At 35.6% G+C, this 16523-nt stretch overlaps 1 protein-coding gene across 2 annotated transcripts in view; it reads right to left on the bottom strand.

Moving 5' to 3' along the window:
• LOC149418670 (oxysterol-binding protein-related protein 9) overlaps nt 1-16523 on the bottom strand; it is a 250556-nt gene that overhangs the window by 90219 nt on the left and 143814 nt on the right. For both annotated transcript variants that reach the window (XM_089638914.1, XM_089638916.1), the window contains one exon: nt 13176-13296. In XM_089638914.1, the coding sequence (XP_089495040.1) occupies nt 13176-13296 (121 nt within the window). The remainder of the gene's footprint in view (nt 1-13175; nt 13297-16523) is intronic.

Raw genomic sequence — 16523 nt, forward strand, 5'->3', positions numbered from 1 at the left:
TATTGTAGATGAACCCAGTGCCGTACGTCTGTCGCGAGAATTGATCTCGTTGTTTAAGTACGGTGCCTTTGATTTGGTAAAATGGACTAGTAATTCTTCAGTGGTACTTGAGAATCTTCCAGATTCGCACCGAAGCCCTGTGGACTTTACTGTTGGTTCTAACAATGCCGCTAAGGTGTTAGGCCTTTCGTGGGAACCAGCTGATGACAGCTTCTTCTTTACGTCTTCTTATGTTCAGGAGAAGTGCACGAAGCGGAACATACTCTCCATAGTAGCCCGCTTGTTCGATGTTCTCGGCTTGGTCGCCCCTGTCATTCTGTATGCGAAATTACTTATTAAGGAGCTATGGCTGTGTAACATTGGTTGGGATGATATACCCCCTGAGAGCGTTATTCAAAGGTTTTCGGCTCTCACACAGGAATTTCCTTTAATTTCGACAGTAAAAATCCCCCGCCATGTTGGCGTCCTAAAGGACAGTACAGTGCTCATTGTCGCCTTCTGCGATGCGAGCATGAATGGTTATGGCTGCGTGATTTATTTGCACACCACTGATCTCTCTGGAAATATTTCAGTGAGGTTATTGTGTGCAAAATCAAAGGTTTCTCCCACGAGAGTGACAACTCTCGCTCGTTTGGAGCTTTGTGCCGCAGTTTTGATGTCAAAGTTGATACGGACGGTTCAAGATAGTTATCGTGCGCGTCTTTCTATTGCAGGAACATACGCGTTTTCAGATTCTACCATTGCGCTCTCCTGGATACATTCCTCACCGCATCGTTGGTCGGTGTTTGTTAGCAATCGTGTAGCTCAGTGCCAGGAAAATTTGTCTCCGGAAAATTTTTACCATGTCGCCGGTATTGAAAACCCGAGCGATTGCCTTTCTCGTGGCATGCTACCCTCTCAACTCGTTTCACATGATTTATGGTGGAACGGCCCATCATGGATTCGCCACCCACCTTTGGAATGGCCAGTAAAACCGTTTCGCCCCACCAATACCGGTGAAATGCCTGAACACAAAGTTAATGTGCTCACTGCAATGGTTCTGGGTGAACAATCGGTTCTGGGTGAACTGGCCCAGCGTATATCCACTTGGGATAAACTACTAAGGAGTGTCGTTTATATTCTCCGATTCATAAAAAAGATATCACCTTCCTCTGGAATTGTCAATAATCTTGTGACTGCTGAAAAGGCTGTACTTCGTTCCGTGCAAAATGCTCATTTTTCAAATGATATTGCTGCACTTCAGAAAGGCAAATTCCACTCCAAAAGGCTTCAGGGTTTGTCTTTATTTCTTGATGAGGACAATTTGTTACGTATCGGGGGACGCCTTTCTAAATCGGACTTACCTTTTGAGGTTAAACATCCGATATTACTACCTAAACATGACTGTGTTGTAAATCTTATCATAGATCACTTTCATGTCGTGAACTGTCATACCGGTCCAGGACTTCTTATGTCTATATTACGTCAGCGCTATTGGATATTAGATGCTAGGACGGTTATTAGGGCAAGGGTGCGGAAATGCAACTGCTGCTTCCGCTCAAATCCATCACATCCTACCCCAAAGATGGCAGATTTACCTTCATATCGTATTACTGAAGCAAAAGCCTTCGTTCACACCGGTGTTGATTACGCGGGTCCTCTACGTATTACGCTTGCTCGTCGGAGAGGACAACATTCGCAGAAGGCATATATTTGTCTGTTTGTATGCCTTGTGACTAAGGCCATTCATATTGAGTTGGTCTCTGACTTAACTTCAAATGCTTTCCTGGCTGCTTTCAGCCGTTTTATTTCACGGCGTGGCCCTGTGTCGTGCTTGTATTCGGATAATGGTACCAATTTTGTGGGTGCAAAGGCACAATTGGATGACCTTTACAAGTTTTTAGTTGAATCGGAATATGAGCCCGCGTTAAAACGAGAACTCGCCAAGCGTCGTATCGAGTGGAAAATGATTCCACCCCGCGCACCCCATTTCGGAGGTATGTGGGAGTCTAACGTGAAAAGCATGAAAACTCACTTATACCGAGTGATCGGAACTCAGCTTCTCACTTATGAGGAGCTTCAGACTGTGTTGGTGCAAATAGAGTGCATAATGAACTCTCGCCCGCTCACAGCCGTATCTTCCGACCCTGATCCGGAAATCATAACACCTGCGCATTTTTTAATGACTACACCATTACAATACTTACCTGCATCTATCCCGACGGGCAGTAAAATTAATTTCGCTCAGCGCAAACGATTATTGGATAGTATGGTTCAGTCTTTCTGGAAAAAATGGCGTGTGGAGTATCTGCACACTTTGCAAGTCAGGCAGAAGTGGGCTACCCCTGATCATCCGATTGAGATCGGAACTGTCGTTCTAGTGGGACAGGAAGATTCCCCTCCGTTGAACTGGCCTTTGGGTGTAATCACTGAGGTCCATCCCGGATTGGACAAAATTGTTCGCGTTGCGACGGTGAAGACACGATTTGGGTTCTTCAAACGACCGGTTATCAAGTTATATCCCCTTCCGACTCAATAATTTGCTTACTTCTATTTTTTGTTTTTATTTTTTGTTATTTTTTTTTTGGTAGTTCAAATTATCTCCGACTATGCCATGATATTCCGTTACAGTTAATTGTACTCTTGTCAGTTGAACTTTATTAAGTTTATACTTTTCGTTCTGTTGAAAGCTTTTTTTTGGTGACCTTCCGACGTAATTCTTGGATATTATATGTGAATAGAGTCACTTGAAATGATTTGACGTTTATTTATTTGTACGTTGTTCTCTTACTTCTTTGCAAGTTCTGAGAACTTCCAAGGCGGGGAGTATGGAGAAGCATTAGATTTAAAACGTAATTTAAAATTATTTTAATATACAAACATAATTAATTAATTAATTTTTAAAAATAGAATAGACAAAAAGCGACATCTCTTGTCAATTTCGCATAGTATTTTCTCTGCAGGTGAATGATAACCAAATTGCGGTCACCTGTTACATCTGTTCAGTGGATTCATCTGAGACATGATATTTCGTCAAAAGAGGTCTATTTAAGATAAAAATAATTAAAATATATATTTTTGACAAAATAAAATGTCACAAATTCGACACTGTGTGTTACGATGAATGTGCTGATTCATCTCTATCATTAATAATTTTTCTCTCTTGTGAGCTGGTTGTTCCTTATAACCTTTTCGAGTGCAAATGCAAAGTGATTGCTGATTGCTGCCTGAAACCGAAGCTGATGACAAAAATAGAAGACCTCCATTTGTGAATGCCATTCTTGGGTGAGTTTTTCTGTTCATTTGTATTTTGGTGACTGGTTTGTTATTTTTCTCCCTGCAGAGATAGTTTATTAATCCACAATATATTTTTCATAGGGAAATATTATATTCCCTAGATGATCTGTGCTACCTACACGCCAGATCATCATCCAGTTATTGTATTTTAAAGTTATTATAAATGTTATAAAAAAATATTGTTACTCATGTGTTTTGTGGTTTATAAGTTGTGCAACATTTAAAACACATTTATTAGTAAGGCTAATTATGTATAAGGATTGTATTAGGATATGGGTAACTAACTATGCTCTTGATCCTATATGTATATCTACAATAATATAATGTACACTCCTCTTCCAACCACGAGAGAATGCTTCTCTGGAAGAGTAGTATTAAATATTGTCATTGTAAATTGTAAACATTATTACTTACATGTACTTTTTCAGTTAATAAAAAAAAAAGAATTTTAAACTGTGGCCATAGTGCCATAATTCAACTGCCAGCGAGATAATAACGTAGTGTTCGCACGAAAAAAAAAATTTAAAATCTTAGAATAATATTCGTTTTGTTATGAAAATATGTTTATAAATTAATTCATGAAAATTACGATATCTCGAATCTGTCCGAAACCTTTTCTTCATCAGCAGAGTTGCGTGGGACTTATCTTGTGAATAAGGGTTTCATAGTTCGGTGCTTTGTTCTTGTATATATTTTCCTGGTAAAAAGTGTTTTGTTCACCCAAACGAAAATAATACAAGACCGAAAAATATTTTTTAAATCGAGATTAGCATCTTGAAAATAAATTTGTCTGACGACCTCGCGTCCTCCCACTGGATCTAAGTATCTAAGCCGTAGATAGAAATACATTTTTGAGATTATCTTGTGTTTTTTTTTTATTTACACCAAAAAGTAGAAATAGTACCACACCTCTGTTTATTTGCAACATTCATGAATGTACGTGTTTTCCCTCAAGTTTATATCAAAGTCGGAGCATATAATCATCATCAGCCAGTAACAGTAAGTAGGTCTCTGTACGTTACTTTATCCAGTCAATCTATTAGAACAGTTAAATTGAATTTAACTGTTGAAATTAAACAGATTTGTTCATATATTGTTCAGGTTTTATCTAGTATAAACTTTTTCACAACTCGTTTCTATGACATTAAGGACACTTTACAATACACCTAAAACTTATTCTTTATAGTATTTAGGCATAACCCACGAAAAGCAGCAAGGCTTTTAGCTTCATCTGTCGGTAATTCATTAAAAATCTTAAATCCTTTAAAATAGAGGTTATTTTTGGATTCCCGACAAGTTTTTGGAAGTCTAAAATCTCCACAGTTTCCCTTGGGGTAGCAATGTATTTCGAAATTAAAATTTACATTCTTAAACATGTATTTCGGGAGCATCTTATTTATTAGCCTAAATATAAATATTAGGGTATTGTAAATTATTCGCTGTGTAACACTTAACATTCCTAGTTTTTTCTGCATAATAATTATCTCAGAATACCTACTAAAATTCAATACTGCTCGCATGTCTTTATTTTGAATTATTTGCAATTTCTTTGTCTGTGTTTGATTGCATAAGAAAAGGACACTAGAGCAGTAATTTAAATGAGATGCTACTATATTATAAATATTATAAACTAATTTACTTGTTTTTACTTCTAATTTAATCCTTATTCTTCTTAAACAACTAACCTTTTTTGCCATATTCTTATTTAATAATTCAAAGTTAGAGTTAAATTTGAGTCGATTGTCTATTATAATGCCCAAGTATTTGATTTCCTCTATTTTTTCATTGTCTATGATAATTTTATCTAGTCCGTTAAATTTGGTGTGAAAGTTTGTTGTGAAATACTATGACCTAATTTGAAACTACGGCAATGGGGTGCTTACGCGGGAAAATTAGTATTTTTATTTTCTAGAAACTGCGTACAATTGCAATGCCGTTAAATTCTTTATCAAGTCTGCGAAAATGGAGCAAATTTTCAATTCTGTGTGTTATTTAACTGGCGTAATAATATTAGCTTTAGCGTTTAGTATCCACGTTTCGTATTTATTCTCCAGATACTTAATTTCTCACTCGTCTGCTGATGAGTGAAGATGTAGGTGAAAAAAACTTAAGACGTTATTACGCTAAAATCAGCGTTGCAATATTTTCGGCAACCCTAATTCGTTATTTGGTCGCACATACGCCTTAGTATTTAGCCATGGTATTCAGTCAAGTATCGTCCTTTATTTATCAATTCCATAGCTTGCTGCGTATCAAAGTGAATATCAGAACTCCATTCTAAACTGCTAATAACATTTCAACAACATCTCATTACTGATTACTAAAATCAGTATTCTGACTTCACCTTTCTGCCAATGTCTCTATCAATCTCCAAAGGAATTTCCTTTTACTGCAATGAGGAATTCCAGTAAAATTAAAAATATATATTTATGAAAGCTCACATTCTAACGTAAATACCAGTATTATTTTACAAAACAATGACAAATTATTAAAGTAATTTTGTCTTTTTAGGGTGAATTGCCATATACAAAAAAAGTAATTTTGAAAAAGACTCACATTTCCTTCAGCAACATAGGTCAAAATTTATAAATATTCACAGATTGAAACTATTAAAACTTAATTTATCATTAAGACATAAATATGACATCTAAATTCCAATTCAAATTTTCTACAAAACAAATACAAAACAATTATATTTACAGAAGGATAAAATATTTTAATGGTTTTCCCGAAGAATTAAAAAAAATATAACAGAATTGGTATTATTATAAAAAAAAATTAAAAAAACTGAACACTCACTGCAACAAAATGACTTCAAAGAGTGACTTCATTTTTTACCATATTTATATTTTTTAATGTTACCACATCCTGTATTATTATACACGCTATGATGATATTACTTTTTACTCCTACACCAAACTCAAGCGCTAGATCTCTTCATTGGCGTAGAAATACTTAAAAATATATATTTGACTACTTGTTTTATTTCCATTATTATGTATTATTGTAACAAAATTATAAATTATATAAAAATAAAATATTTAACCATATTTCCAAAATACATGAATACTTTTGAAATTATTTGTATAGCACAATGGTAGCCCGGGAGCGAGTCTAATTTGCGGTTGCTTCGTTTCATTCCCATATATTGAGGATCAACTCAGCAGTTCGGCTCGTGCATGTATACGTAGCATAAGATCTGTCAAAACCTGCCGACGTTAGTGGTTTATTTATGCTGCCGACCAATCACAGGGCGTTTAAGTCGTTTACGGTTTTAACCGTTTTAAAATGACGATTTATCAATTCTACGCATAATTATATAATAAAACTTATACAAACCGAATCAGAATCGATCTGCAGGGTTGTACAAAAAGATGTTACCACTTGGGATTAACTTTTATTTTAATAAAATAATAACTAACACTATGTGCACTAGCGGTGTGTAGGTTCAGCCGGAAGGAGTTCTTGAACCCGAGTGGGAAGCGAATCCCACTCCTGCTCCCTTTTCCAATCAACCACTCCCGGAGAACTCGGACCCGAATGCCTCTTCGTATTTACCCAGAGCTCGGCAATGTGACTTCCCACATTCGCGTCACTCGCGCGAGTTCTCGGTGAGTGGAGACACGCAATGCTTGGGGCTACCGAGAGACGTCGGTCCGGACCCGAAATGGTGCGGGTCCTGGTCCGGGTCCGGGACCGAGTTCGTGGCCGCAACCGTGCGTCGTGTCGTTCGAACCAAAGAACTCGGAACCCGGACCCACTCCTAGAACTCGAGTTCTTTTAAAAGTAATCACTTCTCGGAGGATTCCGGTAAAACGCAGAACCTACTCATCTCTAATGCACACAAGTCGAAATAATTACTATTATGGTAATTTGTTAAATAATATTGTAGTACCATATGAGTGGTAACATCTTTTTGGATAACCCTGTATATGAATGTTTTTTAAGCTATAATATATTTCACTCAAGTTTCTTATTGTTCGCATGTAAATTGACAGAGGGAGAAATAGCTAGTGAATCTAATACTTGAGTTGGGTCACGTCATGAGTCAGAATAATATAGAAGGATATGTACAATGAATGACGCAAGTAGTGTGTGGCAAGAGAGAGTTGTATGGCAAATTTATAAATTCACATTAGGAATTCCAAGTAAAAATTTTACACTCTGCTAATTTCCGCAGATGTTCAGTTTAGTCCAAGAATTCCAGCATTGCTCCATATAGTAGGTATATTGAAGTTGTGGTAATTAATATTCTATTAATTACCACAACTTCAACTCACTTCATACACGACGTTTGGTTTTTGACCAAATTTTATTATTTAAAATTCTTAACAATGGCCTCGACTTACCAGAGCTAATGAATTTAATAAATATTCATATTCCAACAAGATTAACACGGCAATCCCATTTGTTTCATTTACCTACATGTAGAACTAACTTTAGAAAAAATTCACCAATTCTACGTATATGTGCCCAATATAATACTAAATTTCAAAACATAGATATTTTTAGCAATACACTTCACAAATATCGATTAGAAGTAACTCGTACGATCGAAAATTAATACTATAGTATGGAATGTATCTAGAGCATCTCCTATCCTCATCCTAAATTCCTATTCCTCCCCTCCTCACCTAAAATATAAATATATATATTTTTGGTATATGCTGACTACGTGTGCCTAGTAAAATTTAACACTTTCCCGACATAATTACTAATTCCTGATGATCTCAAACTGTGCCCGTGGTATTGTTCTCAGGCGCAAAGCTTTCACTTAGAACAAATTTCACTTCGTTTCATTTTCACACTCAAAATAAATATGACATATTTATCAAAATATCCCACTTCGCGGCCATTTTACATCGTACTTTTGGCCGGGAACTTGATGGGAGTCGCTATATGCACAGCGACTGATCGACAGGGGGCGTGGCCAACATATCCGAGCATACCCGAAGTGAAGTATAGGTATAAAAGGGACACTTCTTTTGGATCACAAACCACGTTACACAAACTTAGCGTAGCCGCTAAACTAATTGAAAACTGGGATGTTTTTCTTGCCTGGACGCGAGCAGGCGGTATTAAGGGGACACTTTCTTTTGAATCACAAACCATGTTACACAAACCTAGCGTAGCCGCTAAACTAATTGAAAACTGGGATGTTTTTCTTGCCTTGACGCGAGCAGGCGCTATAAAGGGGGCACTTTCTTTTGTATCACAAACCATGTTACACAAACGTTTTAAAAAGGTTTGTTTACATTATATTATTACAACGCCATTTCTGACGTTTCGTTTCACCGCCCACCGCGTTTCACTGATTTTGCAACTCGGAACACCTCGGGTATGCTCGGATATGTTGGCCACGCCCCCTGTCGACTAGTCGCTGTGCATATAGCGAAATCAACATGGCCGCTTATAATTTGTTTATAAATGTCGATCTCAAACTATTTTCTGTTTTTTCCATGTTTTTCCTTTATTATTTCAACTAAAATGAAGCATAATACGTTTGCCCCAAGGTAAGTTCATAATTACTTCTCATCCCGTCGAGATTTGGCTTTAATTTGACAATTTTAGCGCAAAAACAGTGTAGGCACTGATAGACAGCATGTTCCATATTTTTTTATGCAATAAAACTCCATCTCCAATCAATATTAATATAGGAGACTTTTTTGGCTTGACTGTTTTTAACATGTATATATTTATATTTTATGTATAAGCTGTTTGTCTCTTACCTTTACCAATAAATAAATAAATATTTCATCTCGCGTTCCTATTCCACGATTCAAACTAAACGGTAGTAAAAAAGCCAACAATCCCCGCTAATGTATGCTAATACCACTGTAGAGCAGGGTTTTTGTGCGACTCCTTTGTATAAATTCGCAGATTAGCATCTTTAAGCCCCATGTACACGTACAGTGAAGTCGAAGCGTTATCGTTACATTGGTATAATATACGTGTATAACGTATACATATTCACGGGGGTTAGAAGGAGAGTGTCCTTGCCCCCACGCCCCACAAGTTAAATAATTAATTGGATAATGTATTTACTTACTGTTTTAGTTCTTAAAAATCACGTCAAGGGCGCTTTACAATAATCTAATTAAATGAAAATAAAAAAATACACACTCAATCATTCTTATAATGCACCACCATTTATAATAACTCATAATAATATCGTGAACCTGTAACTAGTGACGAACAAATAAATAATATGAGATACATAAATGCATTATTAGTCATATATGAATAATGATTAAAACCCAAATAATCAATTAAATAGCTAGAGCAAAGGAGTGAAAAGATCTAGCAGGTTCTTCTTAAACTTCCTCTTTCCTGTCTCCATTCCCTCCCCATTCGTAACGCTCCCAAATAGTAACAAAAATGCGTTGTTTAAGGGTAAACGTAACATACGTTATCATCTATGCGTCCATAGATGGCGTTAATATAAATATTTTATGAAAATACACCTTTTTCAAGTTATGTTTTAAAATATGAAGAAGAATTATTTGCACCTTTTTATTTACCCTGCATTCCGAATAAAATCTTTTCAGATCGAAATTATAAATTTGATACTGTCCGGATACCCTATTTTCCATAGCACCGAAGCTTTTTTACGCAAAGAAGGTACCCGGCATTCCGAATTAAATCCTTTCCGATAGAAATTAAAACTTAGATACTGTCCGAATACCCTATTTTCCATAGCACCGAAGATGTTTTACGCAAAGTAGGTAACCTGCATTCCGAATTAAATCCTTTCAGATAGAAATTAAAACATGGATACTGTCCGAATACCCTATTTTCCATGGCACCGAAGCTGTTTTACGCAAAGAAGGTACCCTGCATTCCGAATTAAATCCTTTCAGATAGAAATTAAAACTTAGATACTGTCCGAATACCCTATTTTCCATGGCACCGAAGCTGTTTTACGCAAAGAAGGTACCCGGCATTCCGAATTAAATCCTTTCAGAAAGAAATTAAAACTTGATAGGATAAAAAGATTTATCACCCAGATTACCAATTCTAATTTCCCTAACTGTTTGTTAGAAACAGTTTCTTCGCCCATAATAATTTTCAATCTACGGAAAGCGTGACCGAATTGCTAAATGGCAGTACATAAATTTTCAGAAAAAAATTAGCTACCGAAGTAAAATAACCTTTGTTCTCGAACATTTGTAAACAAACTGCTATATTAATTCGAGTAATAATATTAAATTTCGATAATACAATGACACAAAAATTACGATAATCATAGAACATCAGAAACCTTGAGGTAATTGGAATGACAACTTTTTCCCAAAAAAAAAAATTTTCATCCACAAGGCGAAGCTTAATGCTAAATCACTATTTTGATTAATCTTTATAATGAATTGGCGTACATAATGAATTCCAAAAAATATGCATTAGATAAATTGAAGATTTTCCTATCGTTGCGCTTGAGTAGAATAAAAATAAAAAATAAATTACTAAATAAAAAATATAAATGTAAACTACTAAAAATTTTTTTTTTTCAATCGAAATTAATGAAGTAATGAAGTTTGATTTCAAAATTTTATTTTTTGAAAAATGATATGTTATTCATAATACTAAAATTTGAGAGCGGATTTCATTACTATTCAAAAACAGTTTTTAGTTTGCGGATATACGTCTAGAAATATCCAGTTTATTTGGATTTTATTAAGAAGCGGTAATATCCCCAAAAATTCTTCGACTTTCTGGCAGAATCTTTAAGAAATATAACGGTCAATATGACTGCGGTTCCATGATAACTCTTCAAAATGACAATTCAACACACCTTTAAAAGGCGATATAAAGTCATTAAAAGTGACGAAACAAAAACTTTTTTTTTATTTTTTTTTATAGTGAATACCTCACAAGAGTCCCAACTGCTCCCGTCTGGAGCCAGTGAGACTATGGCATCCCCAATTGGGGGATGTTGTGAGGCTGAAGGTAAGTGGGGAAGGGAAAGAGGAAGGTGGGGAAGTACCTGGCTATTCAGATCTAGTCACTAAACACGGCTAAAGCCATTTGGAGCAACGTTTCAATTCTGAATGGTGGTCTTACACCAGGGCGATACTGGTAGTATCTTCCACTCTGGAACGTGCCGCAAATATACTATATATTATTTTAATTAATTAATTGTGAAATAACACAAATTAATCAAATAAAATTTATTTGCGCACGCCGGGTTCGAACCCGCGACCTTCGGAATGGCAGTCCAATGCGTTACCACTGGACTATGTCGGCCGTCAGATATAAATATTTAACCTAGTTTTTGTTTCATCAGTTTTTATAACTTTATAACACATTTTATATGTATTGTCATTTTGTTGAGTTATCCGGCCACCGTTTTCTGCACATTGTTTTGTATTCAAATTGATAATGTATTTTTTTCTACACAATTTGTACACTAGAACTAAAACAAAAGAGTTTATAATAGCAGAAGTGTAAGAATTATGGCACCAGCGACGGATTTTGTGCTTTGTAGTAAAGATAATTATCACCTAATTAGGAGGAAAATTAATAAAAAGGATCGGCAGAGATCGCTGTCTTTGTTTCTCAACCCATAAAATTAAATATCAGATCAAACTGAATAATAACTTCGCCAACTGAAACAACAGCGTTAAGTGGAATAAGTGTGGGAAATATGGCACCCGCGAGACGAATAATATCGTGAAAAAGTTTCAGCTCAACAAAAATACACATTTGTGTGATTTCCTCCGACAGGCATCATTTCGTCCCAGTTCGTCCCGCGGCGATCCCAACGGAGAGGGGGATGAACCGAGAATAAGCACACTTCTTTTGTTTTCTGGGCAAGTGTTATCAATAATAAATAATGTAGTGGGAGTATTGTGAGAACAAACTTTTAACCAAAATAATACGGAAGAAAATTGTGGCAAAAAAAATGTTACAAAAATTGAACACTAAAATGTATGTTTGTTTCGCAATTTTTCAAAACAACTTTTCACAACCTGTGACAGCTGATAATACATATGTTGTGAATACCAGGTTTCGTCCATTTTATAACAGTTGTTTTTTTTTAATATCAATTATTTGATATTAAGCGAAGTACTTTATTTATTTATTCATTAATTAACGCCCTTTTTCGGAGCTTTTACATTTCAATATTAGGAAATATACATTATTTATTGTACATAACTGAATTACTTCATTAACAACAATTTATATTTGTTTAAAGATAAATTGAAGATGTCCACTGACTGGTATTATTATATCCCTCTATTAGTATTCTTACTTGTAAGATAATATAACTATAGTTTTGATTTCTTGTATAGATTTTAAAAGCGCCCATGAGATATTTTCCAAAACGCGCCATAAGAAATTTCCAATACAAAATCAAAGTACAATACAAAGCAAGACTTAAATTAAATTAAATGTACGCGTCAATTAATAGCCGAAATGCCAAGGTCAATTATTTCCACAAAATTATTTTTTTGCTTTTGTTACTACTTTAGTTATATTAGGAAGATTAATTACAATTGATGAAATTATGAATGTACGAACAGGGGTGTATCATTTTCCCTTCAGAATGCACAAACCAATATTGTTGGGGCATCACACTACTCAACCAACTGGAAATACTTTAACCAGCCTAAGACTACAGGAACTTTACTTTCACAGTAGGACAAATAATAGCGTAGGTTAACCCACACAAATAAATACCTCGAAATTGCCCTCAGTCTTTGTCGGTGACACCGATATTACGCGCTTAACCTATGTTTTAACTCAACAAAGTGTGACTGGCGAAAACGGCCCTAAAACAATCCAAGATTTGTTTCTTGATGTGAGAGGATATTTTTTTACTGAAGAAAATACTGTACATCTGGATGACAAAAAAGATTAAAGAATTGATTGTTGAATACATTTTTAAAAAGGGTACTCACGTGGAAGGGGTCCCCGCTACGCTAGATGAGCTGAACGGAGCGTCATCAGCGTCGTAGAAGTCCTCTTCTTCTTCGGAACTGGAGTACGACGTGTCGGGCACCACCAGCGTCATGCCTGATCCTGGAACAAGGAAGATATGCTTTTAGAAACACGAACGACAACAGTGAACTGTTAGACTAATAATCAGTGTTTAAATGATCCACGACAATTAACTCATAGATCATCGTCTTCGTTGAACATATCAACATTAATGAACCACGACGATAAAAAATGTTATCGGCTCTCAGAGAACTGAATGAACCACGAAAATCACCTCTTTGATCATGACGTTACTGCGTCAACATCAATAAACCACGACAGTCAAATCTTTCCTACGATTCGTTTCTTTCCCATGATTCGTGGTTCGGCTACATAATATTCATACTAATTGCGCTATTCAAATAATATTTCTGCATAAATGGAACAGCCGTATGAACGGCCCGCTAAAATATGTCCACTGGACCAAGTTCAGTGAAAGCGCGGGTATTGTCTCAGTAACGTATCTTCCTCTATTGATTCATCTAAACTTCATCTAGGCGTGCATTTCATATAAACACTGCCTACCCTAAAATATTCACAATAAAAATAAAAAAATCAAAAAACCAACATAAACTTTCCGGTACCGACCCCCCCATTATAACGTGCATTGCATAAATTAAGTATGCAAAATGACACACATGTCATATTCAAATGTTGACAGTAATCTATATAAAAAAAAGAGTACATTGCGCATTCAAGGGAAGATTCGTTTGTTTTGTGTCGAAAAAGGCAGTGCCTTTCGGTACAAATAACAAATGTAGCAATCAATTCATTTGTTAGTACCTGTATTAATTAGTACAACTTTTTATAACTAAATAAAAATCGTATTATGTTGGTTTTCTTTCATGCAAAATGACACACATGTCATATTAAAATGTTTACCGTAATCTACATAAAAAGTACATTGCGCATTCAAGGGAAGATTCGTTTGTTTTGTGTCGAAAAAGGCAGTGCCTTTCGGTACAAATCACAAATGTAGCAATCAATTTATCTGTCAGTACCTGTATTAATTAGTACAACTTTAATAACGAAATAAAAATTACATTATGTTGGCTTTCTTTCATACTACGCGGTAGAAAAAAATACGAAATTTTTACATAATATTCAGTAATTATTGGCTTGTAATATGCATTATTGAAATGGTTGTTTGTGTCTATAATGTGGTCATCTCGACCAACGTTGGATAAAGCCAGTAGAAAGCCATTCTTAGCAAAAACGTACCACGTCTATGATAGTTGTTTTATAGCTGTTTTTCTACTGCCTAACCTAATCAAAAACTCTGTGCACGCCACTAATTTTGAGTAAACAGAACTGAATAACCAGGTACTATCTTTCTTTTCGTTCATCTATTAAACAAAGGTCCCACTGGCTGAGGACAGTTGTACGGCATCACATAAAAATAATTTTAAACGCGTAGAATTGATCAAAAGCTTACTCTGGCTAACGGCTAACAAGCCTAATTTGCCTTCAGGGATAATGGTCTATTTCTATTTATTTGTTAAACATTTCACACAAAAAGCCACAGGGCCAAACCGGAGGTTACATAGGTTTAGTATTCAGCAAAGTAGAGTACCAAATTCTGAGGTTTTATTGAAAAGAGTCTTTCTCTAAGGAATTAAACAATCATAGTCAATATATATTTTTTTAAAATTGTTATTAAGTTTAATTTGTAGAACTCCATTTTAATTTTTTTTATTTTTTATATATTCAATAGTATTGTTATTGGGTTTATAAAACAGTTTATTTTTAAACAAGTTCTGCTGTGTAATTATTATTACGCGTGACAGCTGTTAGTGGCCTACCCACAGTTTGATAATGCCTTCAGAGAGCGAAATCATTGATGTTGCTATTCCAAATTCCTGTAATATTCAAAAATCTGTTAATGAAAAAATAAGAAAATACACAGATTTAGGAAATTAAATAAAAAGAATTTGGCATTCTCAGACTATAAAACTATTACCATTCGTTATTTCGGCTACTGGCATTATACCTAGCTCTCTAATTAAAAAATTAAGCGTATTAGATCTATCAAAAAAATTATATATAAAGATGCAAAAGTCGGTCATTTTGAATACATGTAGGATAACAAAAGATTTTTTAAATATTTATATTGAGGGATCAGTAGGATTTATGGGCCCTGTTAGAAGTTCTACCGAGCCGAACCCTCTGATATGAAAATATCTGGAGTCGGTGAATTATTTTCCCATTTGATCTCTGGTGAGTTGACGTGTTGTTCATGTATTGTTTTGTATTTATTTTGCTTACATAATGCACTTACATAATTTTGATTGAATAGATGAACATTTGTGGAAAAGTGGGTTTTAGGGTTTAGTTTTTCCTATGGGAAAGATTTAACCCGGACAATAAAATATTTAAAAAAAAAAATCATAGTCAAGTTCTATCTTTGATCCAAAAATAAAAATAAAGTTTTCGGTACATGTTTTCCGAACTCATATTGAGAGGTGGGTTTGGGCACCGCCGCCCCGCGAACAATTTATTTGATTACCAACATCTCTGCCATAGGTCATCCCAAGTGGTTCGCTACGTTTGGTGATTTAGCAAAATAATTCTGATTCCCATTTTTACGTGCCAGGATTCATCGGGTGAGGTGTGTTCATAATACGTCTGCCCACTAGCTGCGTGGCGTAACGAGATCGGGAGAGGCTGATATGGGGAGACCCTTTGACCTCTCCATTTGTTCTCTCGACCCATCGCCTTGCGCCGTAGTGGGAGGGATATATTCATATGTCCGTCACTCCTGACGCACTGGCCCTAGATTCCTACCTGACCCTCACACCTTTTACCTTCTCAGAACTTCCTATCCTTCATTTCCTTAAAAAAGACCTCCCACACGAAAGATGTCATAGGCCCTGAAGGAGATTATTTTCTTTAGAGCTTCCTGTGTGGGGTTAAAAAATATATATTAAAAAAATTATTTAACCTATTTAGAAAAATATGGCATATTTTTTTTTTTTTTTTTTTACAGTATTACCGCACAAGAGTCCCAACTGCTCCCGTCTGGAGCCAGTGAGACTATGGCATCCCCAATTGGGGTATGTTGTGAGGCTGAGGGTATTGGGGAGGGGAGGGAGATGGGGAAGAGGAAGGTAGGGAAGTACCTGGCTATTCAGATCTGGTCACCAAACACGGCTAAAGCCATTTCAAGCAACGTTTCAATTCTGAATGGTGGTCTTACACCAGGGCGATACTGAGAGTATCTTCCACTCTGGAACGTGCCGCAAATATACTATATATTATTTTTAATTAAT

This window comes from Hesperophylax consimilis, chromosome 13 (genome assembly GCF_061612785.1).
Source record: "Hesperophylax consimilis isolate HC1 chromosome 13, BYU_Hcon_1.0, whole genome shotgun sequence".
Lineage (NCBI taxonomy): Eukaryota > Metazoa > Arthropoda > Insecta > Trichoptera > Limnephilidae > Hesperophylax > Hesperophylax consimilis.